The sequence below is a fragment of the Cervus canadensis genome, chromosome 1 (assembly GCF_019320065.1).
Source record: "Cervus canadensis isolate Bull #8, Minnesota chromosome 1, ASM1932006v1, whole genome shotgun sequence".
Lineage (NCBI taxonomy): Eukaryota > Metazoa > Chordata > Mammalia > Artiodactyla > Cervidae > Cervus > Cervus canadensis.
The window spans coordinates 37,470,936-37,491,286 of NC_057386.1; the positions used below are offsets into that span (position 1 = coordinate 37,470,936).

The 20,351-nt window shown below is 38.0% G+C and overlaps 1 protein-coding gene across 3 annotated transcripts in view; it reads left to right on the forward strand.

Moving 5' to 3' along the window:
• The window catches only part of SMYD4 (SET and MYND domain containing 4), a 41,269-nt gene that overhangs the window by 695 nt on the left and 20,223 nt on the right, over positions 1 to 20,351 (forward strand). For all 3 annotated transcript variants that reach the window (XM_043478299.1, XM_043478300.1, XM_043478304.1), the window contains exons 2-3: positions 338 to 483; positions 17,095 to 17,239. In XM_043478299.1, the coding sequence (XP_043334234.1) occupies positions 350 to 483; positions 17,095 to 17,239 (279 nt within the window). In that variant the 5' untranslated portion in view covers positions 338 to 349. The remainder of the gene's footprint in view (positions 1 to 337; positions 484 to 17,094; positions 17,240 to 20,351) is intronic.

The following is a 20,351-nucleotide window of genomic DNA, read 5'->3' on the forward strand; positions in this document are numbered from 1 at the left end:
GCCAGACAGGAAATGGTGAGGGCTTGAACTAAAGGAATGACCTCGGGATTGAAAAGAAAAAACTGAACTGTGTAAGAAATCTGATTCATCATTGTATAACCGTTCCCTAGTACGATGCCAGGAACAAAGTCAGTTTTCAGTAAATATTTCTGAATGAAGGGATGTTGAGTGAATTGGTGCGAGAGACGATACATCCTTCCTTGGCATGTAAACAACTGTAGGAAGAGACTACAAGATTTGATTTTGTTGCTTTATGCTTGCTTGAATGAAATCTTGATTTTCTGGAATTATGCATTTGTAGAAAACTGAATTCCTTGTTTTCTTATTCATTTTTTAGATCTAAAGTAGCATGGATCTGCCCGTGGATGAGTGGAAATCATACATACTTCAGAAGTGGTCTTTGCTCCCCAAGTCCATTCAGGTCACCATTTCTACAGCAAAGACTTTGAATGATCTCTTTCTTCACTCATCTCCACTTCTTCAGTAAGTGAATGAAAGCTTCAGTCAGGGAAGTTTTGATCTGGAAAGTGTTCTCTTTTATGATTTCCTCTCAGATTATATCTCTTTCTGATGGAAGAGTTAAGTGCAGATTTTTCTCTTTGGGGGTCATTCAACAGTTCTTGCTATTTCCACAGTTCTTCCTAACCTATTATATCAATAGAACAGGTATATGTGTGCTCAGTCATGTCAGACTCTCTGCGACCCCTTGGACTGTAGCCCACCAGGCTCCTCTGTCCGTTGGATTTTATAGGCGAGAATACTGAAGCAGGTTGCCATTCCCTTCTCCAGGGGATCTTCCTGACCAGGGATTGAATCTGTGTCTCTTGAGTCTCCTGCATTGGCAGGTGGATGGATGCTTGTTAGCTTTGTCAGTGTCAGTATTATGTCTCAGTAGTCATGCCTTGCAGTAGTCATTAGGCTGTACACCTTGCCATATCCCAAAGGATACAGTGCAGATTCAGTGGCTGCACATAGAAATTTAAAAATTCTCCTATTTGGAAAGAACCATGGAGGTGATATAGTCTAAGCTAAGTAGTTTTCAAACACTCTTGACTACACTCTTAGGTAAGAAATATATTGTACCTCACGACCTAGTACCCACATGTGTATAAGAAACTGAAACAATTTCCCAGAACCTCGTTCAGTGAATGATTATTCAACATCTGTTCATGCCAGCTACTGTGCTAGGTGCTTAGTAAACCAAAAGCACATCATTTAAAAAAAAATAGACAAAGGGGCTTCCCTGGTGTCTCAGTGGTAGAGAATCTGCCTGCCAATGCAGGAGACACAGGTTCCATCCATCCCTGGGTCAGGAAGAGTCTACATGCTACGGAGCAGCTAAGCCCATGTGCCATGACTGTTGAGCCTGTGCTCGAGAGCCTGGGAGCCACAACTGCTGAGCCTGTGTGCCGAAACTTCTGAAGCTCACTTAACCTGTGCTCTGCACCAAGACAGGCTGTTGCAATGAGAAGTCCACGTACCTCGAGTAGAGAAAAAGCCCACGTAGCAATGAAGACCCAGCTCAGCCAAAAATAGATAAATGAATTTTTAAAAATAGACAAAGATCCTTACTACCAAGGAGGGACAGAAATAAGTATCATAATGTATATAATATGTTAAAAGTGATAAGCACAGTTGAAAAAAGGAATATTGAATGGCATGGGGGCAATAGCCAGTGCTAGGAATGAGAGTACAGGTGGTATTATTAAATGGTATCATTAGATGTGCCTCTTGAAAGAGCAAAAGTGGAGCAGAGTCTTGGCCATACAGAAGTTAACAAAGGAGATAGCTGATAGAAGAGAATTCTGGGCAGAGAGGCTAAGGTGGGCGAGTATCTGGCGTGGTTTAAAAAACAGCAAGTTGGGTGAACATGTAGTAGTGAATAAACAGAGTAAGCCAGAGGGAGAGTGGTAGGAAATACCGTCAGAGAAGTAAGGGGACATGCATGGGAGTTGGGAGCAGGTGGCACAAATTGGGTGGGCCCGTTATTAGTGCCTTATCTTTTCACTCTGAATAGGAAGTTACTGCAGCATGTGGTAGGCAGAATTCTAAAGATGCCCCTCACCCCCACCATTCTTGTTCTCTGGTTATTTAATCTAACATTAACCTAAACACTGCTGGGAAGGGATTTGGCAGATGTAATGCAAGTCCCAAGCCAGCTCACTTTGAGATATAATTACTGGGTGGGCGTAACCTTAATCAAGCAAGACCTTTAAAAACAGAGTTTGTCCCAGCTGGTAGCAGAAAGGGAAATCAGAGAGCTTCAAAGCATAAGATTTGAATGCACTTTGGCTGGCTCTGAAGATGGAGCCACAAGACAAGGAATGCAGGCAGCTTCTAGGAGCCCAGAGTGCTTCCTGGCTAACAGCCAGCAAGGAAATGGGAACTTCAGACCCACAATTGCAAGGCACTGACTTCTGTCAACGGCCAGAATGAGTTTAGGCACAGATTCTTTCCCAGACCTTCTGTAGAAGAGCTCACCTTGATTTCAGCCTCTTAAGACCCTAAGCAGAGAGTCCAGGTAAGCCCGCCTGGACTTGTGATCTACAGAACTGAGAATAATAAATGGGTGTTGTTTTAACCTGCTGAATTTGTGGTAATTGTTACACAACAATAGAAAACTATTCATGGAGTTTTGAGATGAGAGTGATATGATCTGATCATGTTTTAAAACAGATATCAGCAAACAACATCCCACAGGGTAAATCCATCCCACTGCCTGTTTTTGTGTGGCCTTCAGCTAAGAATGGTTTTTACAGATAAACATTTGCAGTCAATCTGATGATGGGGGACATTGACTTTGAGCTCCAGTTTAGCAAAATGGGATCCTTGAAAAATTTTTTGTTTTTTCATTTTCTCATCAGTAGAGCTTGTTTAAAAATGTACTCAGTTATTACTATTATATTTTGAATTTTGTCAATAAAAGCATGTTTTTTCTTTTGTTATATAAGTACGTATGTAACAGCCTCGATTTTTACCTCTTGGCCCATATAGGCTAAATGTTTATTCTTTGGCTTTCTAGAGAAAGTTTGCTGATCCCTGTTTTAAACGATTGCCCTAACCACTGTGTTGAGGGTACACTATAGGAGGAACATTTCCCTGATAGCTCAGTTGGTAAAGAATCCACCTGCAATGCCGGAGACCTGGGTTCGATCCCTGGGTTGGGAAGATCCCCTGGGAAAGGGAAAGGCTACCGACTCCAGTATTCTGGCTTGGAGAATTCCATGGACCGTATAGTCCATGGGGTCATAAAGAGTCGGACTCGACTGAGCGACTTTCACTTTCATAGGAGGAGCAAGAATGGAAATAGATAGACTTGTTGGGAGGCTTATTGCTTTAATCCAAGTGAGAGAGGAGGTGATAGTAATTTGGGCCAGGGTGGTAGTAGTGGGGATGAGAAGTGGTTGAATTCCAATGGTGGACTTAATCGCATTTCCTGACAGATGGGATATGGTGTATTAGAGAATGAGAGAAGTCAAAGGTGGCTCTTGTGATGTAGACCTACAGGGCCAAAGGTAGAAGGATGAAATTTCCATACCTGGGAAAGCTGCAGGTGGAGCTGTCTTGAGAAGGAAGTTGAACGATTCATATTCCAGTTGGCAATGTCCAGTAGACATCCAAGTGGTAGTAGTTTAGTCACTCAGTCATGTCTTACTCTTTGTAGCCCCATGGACTGTAGGCCTCCAGGCTCTTCTGTCCATAGGATTCTCCAGGCAAGAATACTGCAGTGGGTTGCCATGCCCTCCTCCAGGGTATCGTCCCCACCCAGGGATCGAATGTGAGTCTCTAGTGTCTCCTGTATTGGCAGGCAGATTCTTTACCACTAGCACTACCAGGGAAGCCCTCCAGATCACTGGCCATAGGTCTTTCCCGTGTTCTTTTTGTATACAAAAAACACACATACAGTCTTCCTCTCAAGCCATTTGCTGGATTCTGCACCTCTGTTGTGGTAAGTTGAAAAAGCCTTTGACAAAATTCAACATCCATTTATGATAAAAAAGCAGGAATAGAAGGAACATACCTCAACATAATAAAAGCTATATATGACAAACCCACAGCAAACATTATCCTCAATGGTGAAAAATTGAAAGCATTTCCCCTAAAATCAGGAACAAGACAAGGGTGCCCACTCTCATCACTACTATTCAACATAGTTTTGGAAGTTTTGGCCACAGCAATCAGAGCAGAAAAAGAAATAAAAGGAATCCAGATAGAAAAAGAAGAAGTGAAATTCTCACTGTTTGCAGATGACATGATCCTCTACATAGAAAACCCTAAAGACTCTACCAGAAAATTACTAGAGCTAATCAATGAATATAGTAAAAGTTGCAGGATGTAAAATTAATACACAGAAATCCCTTGCATTCCTATACACTAATAATGAGAAATCAGGAAGAGAAATTAAGGAAACAATACCATTCACCATTGCAAAAAAATAAAATAATACTTAGGAGTATATCTACCTAAAGAAACAAAAGACCTATACATAGAAAACTATAAAACACTGATGAAAGAAATCAAAGAGGACACAAATAGATGGAGAAATATGCCATGTTCATGGATTGAAAGAATCAATATTGTGAAAATGAGTATACTACCCAAAGCAATCTATAGATTCAGTGCAATCCCTATCAAGCTACCAACAGTATTCTTCACAGAACTAGAACAAATAATTTCACAATTTGTATGGAAATACAAAAAACCTTGAATAGCCAAAGCAATCTTGAGAAAGAAGAATGGAACTGGAGGAATCAACCTGCCTGAACTTCAGGCTCTACTATAAGGCCACAGTCATCAAGACAGTATGGTACTGGCACAAAGACAGAAATATAGATCAATGGAACAAAATAGAAAGCCCAGAGATAAATCCACGTACCTATGGACACCTTATCTTCGACAAAGGAAGCAAGGATATACAATGGAGAAAAGACAACCTCTTTAACAAGTGGTGCTGGGAAAACTGGTCAACCACTTGTAAAAGAATGAAACTAGAACACTTTCTAACACCATACACAAAAATAAACTCAAAATGGATTAAAAGATCTAAATGTAAGACCAGAAACTATAAAACTCCTAGAGGAAAACATAGGCAAAACACTCTCCGACATAAATCACAGCAAGATCCTCTATGACCCACCTCCCAGAATGTTGGAAATGAAAGCAAAAATAAACAAATGGGACCTAATTAAACTTAAAAGCTTTTGCACAACAAAGGAAACTATAAGTAAAGTGAAAAGACAGCCCTCAGATTGGGAGAAAATAATAGCAAATGAAGAAACAGACAAAGGATTAATCTCAAAAATATACAAGCAACTCCTGCAGCTCAATTCCAGAAAAATAAATGACCCAATCAAAAAATGGGCCAAAGAACTAAACAGACATTTCTCCAAAGAAGACATACAGATGGCTAACAAACACATGAAAAGATGCTCAACATCACTCATTATTAGAGAAATGCAAATCAAAACCACAATGAGGTACCATTACACGCCAGTCAGGATGGCTGCTATCCAAAAGTCTACAAGCAATAAATGCTGGAGAGGGTGTGGAGAAAAGGGAACCCTCTTACACTGTTGGTGGGAATGCAAACTAGTACAGCCACTATGGAGAACAGTGTGGAGATTCCTTAAAAAACTGGAAATAGAACTGCCATATGACCCAGCAATCCCACTCCTGGGCATACACACCGAGGAAACCAGAACTGAAAGAGACACGTGTACCCCAATGTTCATCGCAGCACTGTTTATAATAGCCAGGACATGGAAGCAACCTAGATGCCCATCAGCAAATGAATGGATAAGAAAGCTGTGGTACATATACACAATGGAATATTACTCAGCCATTAAAAACAAGACATTTGAACCAGTTCTAATGAGATGGATGAAACTGGAGCCCATTATACAGAGTGAAGTAAGCCAGTAAGATAAACACCAATACAGTATACTCACACATATATGGAATTTAGAGAGATGGTAATGATAACGCTATATGCAAGACAGAAAAAGAGACACAGGTGTATAGAACAGACTCTTGGACTCTACGGGAGAAGGCGAGAGTGGGATGGTCTGAGAGAATAGCATTGAAACATGTATATTATCAAGTGTGAAACAGATCACCAGTCCAGGTTGGATGCATGAGACAAGTGCTCGGGGCTCGTGCACTGGGATGACCCAGAGGGATGGGATGGGGAGGGAGGTGAAGGGGGGTTCAGGATGGGGAACACATGTAAATCCATGGCTGATTCATGTCAACATATGGCAGAAACCACTACAATATTGTAAAGTAATTAGCCTCCAACTAATAAAAATAAATGGGGAAAAAAATCGTAGGGATTTCCCTACAAGTCCAGTGGTCGTCTTCTTCCACTGCAGGGGATATGTTTTCAATCCCTGGTTGGGGAACTAAGATCCCACATGCTGCATGGCACAGCCAAATTAAAAAAGTTATTAAAAAGAAAATCTTAGCTCAAAACATGCAAAGACCAAAACTTTCATGCATGAGGAGACAAGAGACCTTCTAGTCTCTCAACCAAAAGCTCAGGAGGTCCACACCCAAGATAGAGGAGGAAACCACAGATGGACTGAGTTTTAGTAAGCCTGTAGCCCAGCACTGATCCAGTTCAACTCTTGTTTGGATAAATGTAGGCCAGCCCTCATATTGTCTGTCTGGTATAGGAAAGGAGACACTTTCACAGTGGAACATGTTGTCTTGCTTCCTTATGTCTTTTGTACACTGTGTCAGGAACACAAATTTACTAAACATGCAGAGGGGCAGAAAAATAACCAATAATGAAGAGAAAAAAAATTAACATTAGATTGATTGACATCTACATACAGGAGTTTGTAGACAGATTTTTAAATAACTCTGATTAACATGTTGAAGAAACCAGAGGAGATGGACTAAGTGGATGAAAAAATAGATTGCAACAGATAATTAGAATCTATAAAAAAATCAAATTTAGGTACTCCAGAGTAGTCAAAATCAGAGGCAGAAAATAAAATGGTGATTGCCAGGAGCTGAGGGTGGGGGGAAATAGAGGGTTATTGTTTCATGAGTTTAGAGTTTCAGTTTTACAAGTTATGGAAATGGATGTTGATGATGGTTATGTAACATTATGAATGTATATAATACCACTGAATATATACTTTAAAATGGTTGAGATGGTAAATTTTATACTATGTTTATTTTGCCACAATAAAAATAATTTTTAAATAATAAAGGCCAAAAAATGGACTTTTCAGAATTCAAAACATACTGTAATTGAAATCAACTTAATTCTTAAGCTTGACAGAAGATTGGACGCAGTGGAAAATTAGATTAGGAAAGTGGTTTACAGGTTAATGAAAAACAAAATAAAGCACAAGAAGAAAAGAAGAATGGGGAAAAATGGTATGGCATACAGAGATATATAGGATACAATCAGTTGTCTAACTTACCTGAAATTGGAGTATCAGTAAAGAAGAGAGTCGGATGGAAGTTATATTCTAAAAGGATGACCAAAAATTTTCTAAAACTGATAAAAGACATCAACCCACAGATTCCAGAAGCCCAGCAAGTCCCAGACAGTGTAAACATAAATAGAATCACACCTAGAGACATCAGACTCAAACTGCTAAAAACTAAAGGAAAAAAAAAAAAAGAGGAAATCTGAAAAATAACCAAAGAAAAAAACGCACATTGTCCTTTTGGGTGTAAGAATATGACTGATGGCTGGTTTTTTTCAGTGAAACTATAGAAGCTAGAAGACACCTGAATGGCACATTTAAAGTGGTGAAAGAAAAACAAAGTAAAACAAAACTTTCCCACCTAGAATCCTATACCTAATGAAAGTGCCTTTCAAAAATAAATGCAAAAGAAAAATCTGAGAGACTGTTTCTTCGGCAAATCAGAGCTTTAAGAAATATTGAAGTAAGTTCTTCAGATTAGGAAGCATTGTAATTGCAGGAAGGAATGAAAAGGTACATATGTGGGTAAATAGTTTTGAATTAATTATTTTAAATGATGACAAAAATAACAATGATGTTAATAACATCTTATGGGATTTAAAACATTTCAAAGACATGACATCAGTAGTTCAAAGGGCAGGATGAGTAAATGGTGTTAAATTGTTGTAAGATTCTTGTGTTTGGGAAATGGTAAAATAGTATTGTGGGTTTTTTTTTTTAACTGTTATAAACAGTGCTGCAGTGAACAGCTTATATGTATGTTTTTGTACATATATTTAGAACTTAAGATGGATTGTTTGAAGAGGATTTGTTGTATCAATGGTTATGAGCATTGAAAATTTAATAAATACTGCTAAATTGTGTTCCAAGAAGGCTTTACCCATTTACCATAAACATATTCTCACCAGTGTTAGAAAGCAACAGTCTTTAATTTTGCTACCCTTAAGGACAAAATAATGTTTCAATTCACATTTTTCTGATTACTAGTTAAAGTAACACCATTTGTGATGTTACCCATTTGCTTCTTCTGTTAATTTTTTGTTCCTGTCCTTTGCCCATTTCTCTAGTGGATCATTTATCTTTCTCTTATTCATAATACGTCTTCATGACTCTGGCTCTATATCTCTTTATGGTACATGCTACTAATTTTTCTCCTAGTCTGTTATTTATCTTTTTAAAATTTTTACTCATGGTGTCTCTTGTGTATAAATTGTAAATTGTGTGTATGTGTTTTAACTTCTATACAGCCATATCTGTCATTTTCTTTTATGGCTTCTGGGTTATGTGTCTTAGGGTAGTCTACTCTTGCCCAGGATTATAAAAAATGTTTTATTTTCCTCTAACTTTTTTGGTAGCTCTGTGTTTTAGTTTTAGCTCTCTAATCCATCTGGAATTTTTTTTTTGTATATGATGTGAGGGAATGTTTTAAGTTTTATTCCCCAGATGATTTCCTGACATCTTTAATTGAATAGTCCATCCTTTCCCCAGTGCTTCAAAATGCCACATTTATTAAAAATTAAATTCCCACTTATCAGTAAATGTGTTCCTAGGCCCTATTTCTGTGCCAAAACCAAAGAGTATTAATTATTGTGATTTTATAGTATCATATTAGAATTCTTTCAGTCAAATGACAGAACCCAGCCCAAATTAGGAAATCTACAGGCTATGAAACTAGGATGTGCAGAAAGGCAGACCTATTTTTATGCAGAGTTGTGTTCAGGAGCTCAGAAGATGTCATCAGACTCCCATCTCTTCATCTGTCAGGCACTGTCTCCCCCTGGTACTCAGGATAGCCATTGGTAGCCTTGAGCACACCCTGAAAATAGCTTAATAACTACAAGAAAAGAGGTCATCTTTCCCAAGAGTTTTGGCAAAAAAAAAAAAAAAAATGTCTGGGTTGTACTCTGATCAACCTATCTTTGATGGCATGCATACCCCTTCAACTAAAGGTGTGGGCTCCTCTGAGTGTCCAGGCCTGTACCACATGCCCAACCCTCTTGTGGAACTGGGGTCAGTCCTCCTCCAACCACAAGGAATGGTTTCCCCCTGAGATTTTATTACCAGACGTAGTGAGAAGGAGCACTTGAAGGCAGGAAAGTCTGGTACAAATGTGGCTTTGCTCTCTCTTAAGCCAAGTTCCCACACACACATACAGGGGTCATTCTTCTTTTTCAAGACTATCTTAGCTATTTTTATATACATTTCCCCCATGTGAACTTCAGAATTGACTGTCAAGTTCAGTAAAAAGTGTCATTGGGTTTTTGGAATTGTGTTGGGTTTATGGATTCATCTAGGGAGATTTGACATCTTTACAATATTAAATTTCCTCATTCAAGTAAAGGGTATGTCTTGCCACATGTTTAGGGTTTCTTTTATGTCCATAAGTAAAATTTTTTCTCATTTTCTTTATATAGATCTTGTACATTTCCTCTCAGATTTATTCTTACCTCTTACAAGGTTTTTGTTGTTCTTGTGAATAAGACTTATCCCACCAATTAAATTATCTAACTGATGATTGATGGTATAAATGTAAGCTAGGAATCATAACAGGCCACCTAACTGTACTTTCACATTATTTCATCATTTTTATGCCAGTCCAGTTAGAATTGTTAGTAAGTATATCTGCAAGCAGTAATCTTCATTTCCAATATTTGTACCTCTTCTACCTTTTAATTATAGCATTAGTTAGACCTCTAGTGGAGTGTTGAATAGTAATAGCCATTTAGGACATTGCTACAAGTATATAGTATTATATAATACCCTTTTCAGTTTATGGAAGTTGCCTTACATTCCGTCATAAATAAGTGCTGAATTTTATCAGTTCTTTTTTTATATATTAGTATCTTCTAAGAGGAATGATCATTTTCTTTTTCTCCTTTAATCTGTTAATGCAGAATTGATACCAGTAGATGTACTAATGTTGAACTGTTTTGGAGGTAAACTCTGGTTATTATCTATCATTTTTTTTTAACACATGGCTAGATTCAATTTGCTGATGTTATTTTTAGGATTTTTGTATATGTGTTTTGAAATGGTATTAGATGGCATGTTCTTTTTTGTGCTCTATTTGTCAGCTCTTGGTATCAGGGTTATGGTAGCCTCATAGCCTGAATTGGAGAGTTTCCCATCTTTCTATGTGCTCTGAAATAATTCATGTATTGTAGGGATTATTTGATTCTTTAAAACTGGTAGAAAATCTTGTAAAACTGTGTAGACATGGTACCTTATTAAGTGGAAATATTTTCCTTTTTTAGTTCATTTTTTATCAGAGTAATATGCATATCAGGCTTCCCTGGTGGCTCAGACAGTAAAGAATCTGCCTGCAATGTGGAAGACCTGGATTTGATCCCTGGATTGGGAAGATCCCCTGGAGGAGGGCATGGCAACCCACTCCAGTATTCTTGCCTGGAGAATCCCATGAACAGAAACTTGGTGAGCTACAGTCCATGGGGTTGCAAAGAGTTGGACACAACTGAGCAACTAAGCATAACACAGCAGAATATGCATAAAATGTAAGAAGTCAAGTAATACTTCAAAGCTTATAAAGAAAAACAGCAATTCTGTCTCACTTTTCCCCACTTCTGTTCCCCAGACACTGGTATTTAAAATATTTTGTATGGCAAAAACCACTACAATATTGTAAAGTAATTAGCTTTCAACTAATAAAAATAAATGAAAAAAAAATGCAAAAGTGAAAAAAAAATAAAATATTTTCACTGTTTCTTCCAGTATTTAATTTCATATTGCTAAACAGTATGCTAATAATGTTAGTTTTGAGTTTTTAGTTTTAGATGCCAAATCTAGCTCTCTTACTCCCAATTCAAGTGTATATTTTTGTTTTTTCCCTCATTCTGTCATCATAACTATATTATAGTTTACAATGTATCAGTTCAGTTCAGTTCAGTCATTCAGTCATGTCTGACCCGATGGACTGCAGCACTGCAGCACGCCAGGCCTCCCTGTCCATCACCAACTCCCAGAGCTTACTCAATCTCATGTCCATTGAGTTGGTGATGCCATCCAACCATCTCATCCTCTGTCATACCCCTCTCCTCCCACCTTCAGTCTTTCCCAGCATCAGGGTCTTTTCCAAGGAGTCAGTTCTTAACATCAGGTGGCCAAAGTACTGGAGTTTCAGCTTCAGCATCAGTCCTTCCAGTGAATATTCAGGACTGATTTCCTTTAGGATGGACTGGTTGGATCTCCTTGCAGTCCAGTGGACTCTCAAGAATCTTCTCCAACACCACAGTTCAAAAGTATCAATTCTTCGGCTCTCAGCTTTCTTTATAGTTCAACTCTCACATCCATACATGACCACTGGAAAAACCAAAGTTTTGATTAGACGGACCTTTGTTGGCAGAGTAATGTCTCTGATTTTTAATATGTTGTTTAGGTTGGTCGTAGCTTTTCTTCCAAGGAGCAAGCATCTTTTAATTTCACGGCTGCAGTCACCATCTGCAGTGATTTTGAGCCCAAAAAAAGTAGTCTGTCACTGTTTCCATTGTTTCTACACCTATTTGCTGTGAAGTGATGGGACCGGATGCCATGATCTTAGTTTTCTGAATGTTGAGTTTTAAGCCAGCTTTTCACTCTCCTCATTCACTTTCATCAAGAGGCTCTTTAGTTCTTCTTCACTTTCTGCCATAAAGGTGGTGTCATCTGTGTATCTGAGGTTATTGATATTTCTCTGAACAATCTTGATTCCAGCTTGGGCTTCACCCAGCCCAGTGTTTCTCATGATGTACTCTGCATGTAAGTTTAATAAGCAGGGTGACAATATACAGCCTTGACGTACTCCTATTTGGAACCAGTTTGTTGTTCCATGTCCAGTTCTAACTGTTGCTTCTTGACCTGCATACAGATTTCTCAGGAGGCAGGTCAGGTGGTCTGGTATTCCCATCTCTTTAAGAATTTTCCACAGTTTGTTGTGATCCACAGATGTATAGCTAATAGAATATAATACTGGTTAAACCAGTTTTCACTATGTATATCATCATGTCTGTGTAGATATCATGTGAACCACAAAGTATATTTTGAATTACATTTCCTTTCTGATATAACTTGTTTTCCCTGAAGTTAATTATTCCCTCTGTTTCTTTATTTGTTCTGTGTATCTCTTACTACTTCATCCCCAAACTTCTTTACTTAACAGGTTAGTTCTGAAGAGCTGTTTGTAAAATTAGCCAATCATAATCTAAAATGACCAAAAAATATTTAAATTTCTAATCTCCACATGTGTGCCCATTAAAGGAAAATGTGAATTGGGTCTTTAAAGCTTAAAGCCAGGCATGCACTTTTCTTTCTTGCCATTTACAGTCTTTGAGGAATATTTTCCCCAGTTAGATGCCTTTTGTCAATATCAAGACCTCCTGAGACAAGTGAACCTCTCCCACTGATAATCTGCAGTCTCCTAGGGAATCCTTAACAGAGTTATTATCTGTACTCACTGCCTTTCCATTTGTTTTGATTTTATACTGGTACAACTGGAATACTTTGTCTTGCCAGAAATCAAGGAAATACTCAAAGACTAATGGATTTATGTAAATAAAAATAACATAGGAGCCAGTCTGAAGAGTTTCCGCTGTCCAAATTTAGGACAGTATGAGCATCAAAAAGTATGATGATGGTAATGGTTTAAAACAATGCATTTTTTTAAGTCCATGGTGATATTCAAATAAATACATAAATATGTAAAAGAAGAAAAGGGAGCAACATTTGTCTTTACAGAAGAATGCTAATTAATAAGTTTAAAAATAATGATAAAATTAGAAAATCACCATTTTGTAACCCCCAGTGTAATATCTGAATTCTGGCAATAATCATCAATGGATGCTAAAACCATTAGAAGAAAGATCACTGGAAACAGATTATTCCCATGGCCTCAAAGTGTAGCCCCACAGGTTACTTATTAATGTTAGTTACTACAAGAGGGAAGTTATCTTTATATTGGGGAAATCTAACAGTCACCAATCAAATGACCAAACAGCAGCCCCAGTGGTGGTGGGACGGACTGCTTGACATTATGTGTCTCCTGGTTTGAAACAACAAAAAGTATAGTGATATAATAATGTACTCTTGGCAAAAATTGTTTGATCTGAATCTAATCATGAGGAAACAATGAGACAAAACCAGAATGTAGAACATTTTCCTGGCTCAAATCTTCAGAAAATTTAGTCATGAAAAATAAAGCAAAAATCATGGAACTATCTCAAAAGAGGCTAAAGAGAAATAATGACTAAGTGCAGTACATTAGAACCTTGATCCTGTATCAGGTTGGGGTAAGGGGGAAAAAAAGACATATTAGGAATAATGGAGAAATTTTAAATGATATTTGAATTAATTTTTTAGGCATGATAATGATATTGCAATATCAAGATATAGGAGAATGTCCTTATTCTTAGCAGAGGCATGGTGAAATACTTAGAGGTGAACTTCCATGATAACTGCACTTATTTTCAGGAAAAAAATGTGCATATGTGAATGGATGCTAGTTATTAAGCTATAGCTTCTCAGCTCTTATCTTCTGTACTCTCTTCTGGGGCTGGACCTTTCTGCTTGGCCTATCAAGCTTATAAGAGGCTCTACCTCTCTAGGGTTCTAGAAAGAGAAGGCATGGCTAGAGGAAAGAGCTTGGTTCTTTCTGTCTGCTTTCAAGTTAGACTCTACATGCCAAAGAATGAAGTTGGACCTTTACCTTAAACCATGTACAAAAGCTAACTCAAAAAAAGCTCAAGTTATTTAATTGATTTAAGAGCTAAAACTGTAAAACTCTTAGAAGAAAACATAAGCCCAAAGCTAATGACATTGGATTTGGCATCTTTTCTTGGCTCTGAAACCAAAGGCATGGGCAACAAAAGAAAAAATAAGCATATCAGACTTCATGAAAAATGAAATATTTAGTGCCTTAAGTGACAATACCAACAGAGTATTTATTCTGTTGGCAGTCATCTTCAGGCAACCGACAGAATGGGAGAAAATATTGCAAATCATATAGCTGCTAAGGGATTAATATCCAGAGTATATAAAGAAATCCTAAGAGTCAAGAACAGCAACTACAAACCTAATTAAAAATGGACAAAGGACTTGCATAGGTATTTCTCCAAAGAAGATAAGCACGTGAAATAAGCATATGGAAAGAGGCTCTTAGCATCACTAATCATTAGAGAAATGCAAGTCAAATGACAGCAAGATACCTTATTGTCCTAATACTCGTTAAGATGGCTACTATCCAAAAATAAAGTAACAAGTGTCGGTGAGGATGCGGAGAAATTGGAGCCCTTGTGCACCATTGGTGGGAATGTAAAATGGTATAGCCATTATGAGAAACAATATGGCAGTTTTTCAAAAATTTTAGACTAGAATTACTATGTAATCCAGCAATACCACTTCTGGGTTTATACCCAAAAGAATTGAAAATGAGACTTGAACAGATTCACTTGTACACCAATGTTCAGAGCAGTATTATTCACAATAGCCCAAGAGTGAAAATAGCCCACATGTCCACTAACAGATGAATGGTAAAGAAACTGTGGTATATACATACAATGGAATATTATTCAGCTGTGAAAAAAAAGAACCTTGGGAATGTTATGCTTAGTGAAACAAGCCAGACATGGAAGGACAAACACTACAATTCCACTTATATGAAGTACCTAGAATAGACTACTTCATAGAAAGTATAATAGAGGTTACCAAGGCTGGACGGGGGGAAGAATAGAGAGTTATTGCTTAATGAGTACAGAGTTCTAGTTTGGGCTGATGAAGAAGTTCTGGAAATGGATAGTGGTGACGATTGCACAATATTATGAATGTACTTAAACTGTCCACTTTGAAATAGTTAAAATGATAATTTTTGAAATACTTACCACAATTTAAAAAATTACCCAGCAAATTGTTCCATCTCGGACTTCCCTAGTGATCCCTCTGTTAAGACTCTGAGCTTCCTCAGCAGAGGGCACTGGTTCAATCCCTGGGTGGGGAACGAAAACCTACCTTGCCACAGAGTGCACCCCCACCAAAAAAAAACACGTTTTTCATCTCACTTCCACACATTTTTTATCCTAACATTCCAAAAGAAAATTTGAAATATTAGAAAAAAAAGACCATCCATTTGCTTTTCAAAACTTTTAATTACTGAGTTAAACTTGGTGCTGCAAGAAAGAATGAATTATTGCAGCTTAGTTCTTAATTACACTGAAGAACAATTACAAAAACATTGAGTTTGTCATCATTTTGGATTAAGATTAAAGAATAGTCATTGTTAGGCAAGGAGAGTTTTCCCGTTATTACTGTTCATCACAACTTTTTTGTTTGAATAGGATTTGCAGATTTAACCTAATTTAAAACAACACAAAAACAAATAGAATAAAGAATAGGATCTGTGGTGTATCAGATATGCGTGGGTTATTGTCCTCATATTTTCTGGACTGGAATAAATTTTGAACAGGCAAGCACACCTTCTGAATTAAAATCTTTCCTTATTTTTCTTTCTCTGTTATTTATTTTGAGATTTTTTTCTATATTGTGTTTAAATATTAATAAAACCATATTTGACATTAAATGAAAGATAATGTTTTGTGAAATTTCCATATATGCACAGATGCATCACACTGAATCACAACGTGAAAGGTATTTCTTCTGGTAGATCTTTGTAAACAAAAATTTGAAAAATAGTTTTCTGAACATTCTGCAGTTTTGACTTTGATTTCCCCTTTAACCCAAGAGTTGCTTAAGAGGCTTTTTAGTTCCTATTTTGTTCATATTTTGTTTCATTGCACTGTATAGTCAGAGTATAGGCTAGGTTATTCTATACTATTTTTCTTTATTGGAAGAAAGGTGTATGTTTGTATATTTCTATATTAAGAGAATTTATATACTTACTTTTAAACACTTTGCAGACTGAAACAATTTCAGATTTACTTGCAAAAGTAAGGTAAAGAACTGCTGTGCAACACCCTTCTTTCAGATTCTCCAGATGCTAACAGTTCACTACACTGACTTTATGATTCATCTCCTCTCTTCCTCTTCTTCAGTCTTCTCTCCCCCTCCCTCTTCTCACTCTCTCCCTTCCTCCCTGTCTCCCCTCTGTCAGCTGTTGACTTAGGTATTTTCAATAAAGTTTAGGTGGAGGCTACGTCTTAGTACAGACTCTTGTCTATTATGTCATTCTCCACACCGAAACTTCTGTATAACGCATTAATCCAAGGAATGGTTTATTGGCCAGTAATTATGAGATAGAGAATAAAAAGTGTACGGGACTTCCCTGGAAGTCCAGTGGTTAAGAATCTGTCTTCCAGTGTAGGGGACTCAGGTTCAGTCCCTGCTGGGGGAACTAAAAGATCCCACATGGTGTGGGCTTACTGAGCCCACGTGCTATAGAGCCCATGCGCCGCAGTGAAGACCCAGCACGGCCCCAAAATAAATAAATTGTATTCTGGCCTCTAAATAGAAATTCTAGTCCCTTTGTCTCTGAGACCAAAGATGTTTTTCCCCAGTCACATTACAAAACACATCCAACCTCTTGCGTCCCAGTATTTTATAGGCACTCGCTCCTGTTTCAGGTACAATGGTTCATTTTCCTTGAAATAACAAATCTGTGCTTTTTTTTTTTTTTTTTTTTGTCATTGTTGATTTTTCTTTCTTCGTGAAGACCTGAGGATGAGATGTTTTTAAAAAGGCTTTCTGGAGGTTACCTTGTTGGAAAGGACCCCGACGCTTCCCTTTTCTACAGAGAAAAAGGAAACAAAAAATTTCAGGAGAAGGATTATATGGGAGCCACTGTGCTGTACTCTAAGGTAAGACCCACCCCGCAGCTGAGCAGGAGGAGCCGTCTCAACAATTCAACAGTGCATATTTCTTCAAAAAATAGAGTCATTTTTGCTAAGTGGTATAGCCACTAGTAACTTTGTCTATTAATTCTGGATTGGATTTGAAAAACTGGTACAAGTCTGCTTCTGTTCATATTCTGAAACAAAGGAGAGTTTGTATTATATGTCTTAAATTCCATCAAGAAAATTCTCTTCACATATTCCCTCAGGCACAAGTGTAGCAAGCCTTACTGGATGCCTTGGCCTCCCTCACTGGTGTCTGTCAGCTCTCACTGAATTGTGTGCCTTTTTTGTCCGAATTACTGATGAGGCTGTTAGTGTGTGATAGTCCCAGTTTAGAGAGAAATTGGATTTGGGGGCTAGCCACCAGGTTAGCTTATAGCCAATGTGACTTAGATTAAGGTTCAGTTCAGTCGCTCAGTCATGTCCGACTGTTTGCGACCCCATGGACTGCAGCGCGCCAGGCTTCACTGTCCATCACCAACTCCCAGAGCTTGCTCAAACTCATGTCCATCAAGTCAGCGATGCCATCCAACCATCTCATCCTCTATTGTCCCCTTCTCCTCCTGCCTTCAATCTTACCCAGCATCAAGGTTTTTTCCAAGGAGTCAGTTCTTTGCATCAGGTGGCCAATGTATTGGAGTTTCGGCTTCAACATCAGTCCTTCCAGTGAATATTCAGGACTGATTTCCTTTAGGATTGACTGGTTTGATCTCCTCACAGTCCAGTGGACTCTCAAGAGTCTTCTCCAACACCACAGTTCAAAAGCATCAATTCTTCAGCGCTCAGCTTTCTTTATGGTCCAACTCTCCCATCCATACATGACTACTGGAAAAACCATAGCTTTAACTAGACAGACCTTTGTTGGCAAAGTCTCTGATTTTTAATATGCTGTCTAGGTTGGTCATAGCTTTTCTTCCAAGGAGCAATCGTCTTTTAATTTCACAGCTGCAGTCACCATCTGCAGTAATTTTGAAGCCAAAAAAATAAAGTCTCTCACTATTTTCATTGTTTCCCCATCTATTTGCTGTGAAGTGATGGGACCAGATGCCATGATCTTAGTTTTCTGAATATTGAGTTTTAAGCCAGCTTTTCACTCTCCTCATTCACTTTCAGCAAGAGGCTCTTTAGTTCTTTGCTTTCAGCCATAAGGGTGGTGTCGTCTGTGTATCTGAGGTTACTGATATTTCTCCCCGCAATCTTGATTCCAGCTTGTGCTTCATCCAGCCTGGCATTTCGAATGATGTAGTCTGCATATAAGTTAATAAGCAGGGTGACGTACTCCCTTCCCAGTTTGGAGTCAGTCTGTTGTTCCATGTCCGGTTCTAACTGTTGCTTCTTGACCTGCATACAGATTTCTCAGGAGGCAGGTCAGGTGGTCTGGTATTCCCATCTCTTGAAGAATTTTCCAGTTTGTTTTGATCTACTGTTCATGAGAACCTCATGAACAGTATGAGAAGGCTTCCAGAGTAGGAACTGGAAAAAGATTCCTGAGAGACTTCCTTCCATAATTTTTTAGAGATAAACATGGGTTTAAAGCAAGAATGTATCAATCCCTTGAACCAGGTCTGTGAACCTTGTCTATTGAAAGAGTGAGTGTGCAGTTGAAGTGAAAGTGAAAGTCACTCTGTCGTGTCCAACTCTTCACGACCCCGTGGACTATACAGTCCATGGAATTCTCCAGCCAGAATACTGGAGTGGGTAGCCTATCCCTTTTCCAGCGGATCTTTCCGACCCTGGAATGGAACCGGAGTCTCTTGCATTGCAGGCAGATTCTTTACCAACTGAGCTATCAGGGAAGCCAGTGCATTTGAAGTGGGTACCCCCTACTCTGCATCTTAAACAGACCTATGCTTAAAGTTTCGAATTAGTTTTCCAACTATCAGACTAACAACAGTATCTTCTAAAATTGATAAAAGCTCTGCTTTGTGATGCTACAAGAAAGTATTTATCTGAGTAACATGTTAGTGATTGCCAAGAACTAAAACCCACTAGATGTAATGATCACTGATAAATGCCTTAATAGTTCTTTTTCAGAGCTAATCTTTCTTCAGCTGCATGCATGCGTGTCATAAATGTGATCACAGGGAAGTTGTTCAAGGAAAATAAACTAAAAAAAGTAAAATCAGACAAAAAATTAAGATTTGCTCTAAATGCAGAGGGAGATGAGCATTCCTATTTCATGAAGCTAGTATTTTGGTGATTTGGTACTTTGCCGTTTTCTCATAGAGTTGCTATTTTCTTCCTTTTTTGAAATAATATTTGTTGTTTTTGTCTGATTGTAAATGTAATATATGTTTACTTGGAAAATATAGAGAAGCATAAACAGTAAGAAAAAAATCCCATAACCAGTGAAAAGCACTGCTAACATTTTTGCTTACATCCAGCCAGCCTCTTTTTCCTCTGAAAATATGTTTTTCTTGTACAAAATTGCGATAATGCTGTACTTACTGTTTTGTAACCTGCTTTTTTTCCCCTCAACAATTTATTGTGACCGTTTTCTCATGTTATTAAATTTTCCGCTAGAACATGATTTTTTACGGCTGGCTTAGTGTTCCATTACAGAGAACTATACTTGATTTAACATCTCCTAATGTTGGCAGATTGTTTGGTATCATAAAGCTGCAAGGAACATCTTTCTATGTAAATATTTGTACACACCTGATTATTTCCTCAGGATAAATTCCTTGAAGGGCAATTGCTGGGTCAATTGAATATGATTTTTTTTTTTTTAGGCCTTTGGCACTTGATGCTAAATCTTTCTCCAGGAAAAAGCTAGTTACTCCCCTTCCACCAGAGCATGGGATGTTCATTTCTCTATATCCTAAGCAATACTGATTATTATGGTATTATTATCGTTATTTTGTCTATTTATTCTGGCATAGGAAATGTGCTTACATAGTTAGAATTTTAAAGGTGCAAGAATATACAGTGCTGTCTGCTTCCTCTGTTCCCCAGCCACCTCGTTTCCATCCCCAGAAGCTAATAACACTGATGCTGTTAAAAGGTATTTTTCCAGAGGTACCTCACCAAATATAAATAAATACAAATAATCTGCCACCCCTGCACACATACACTC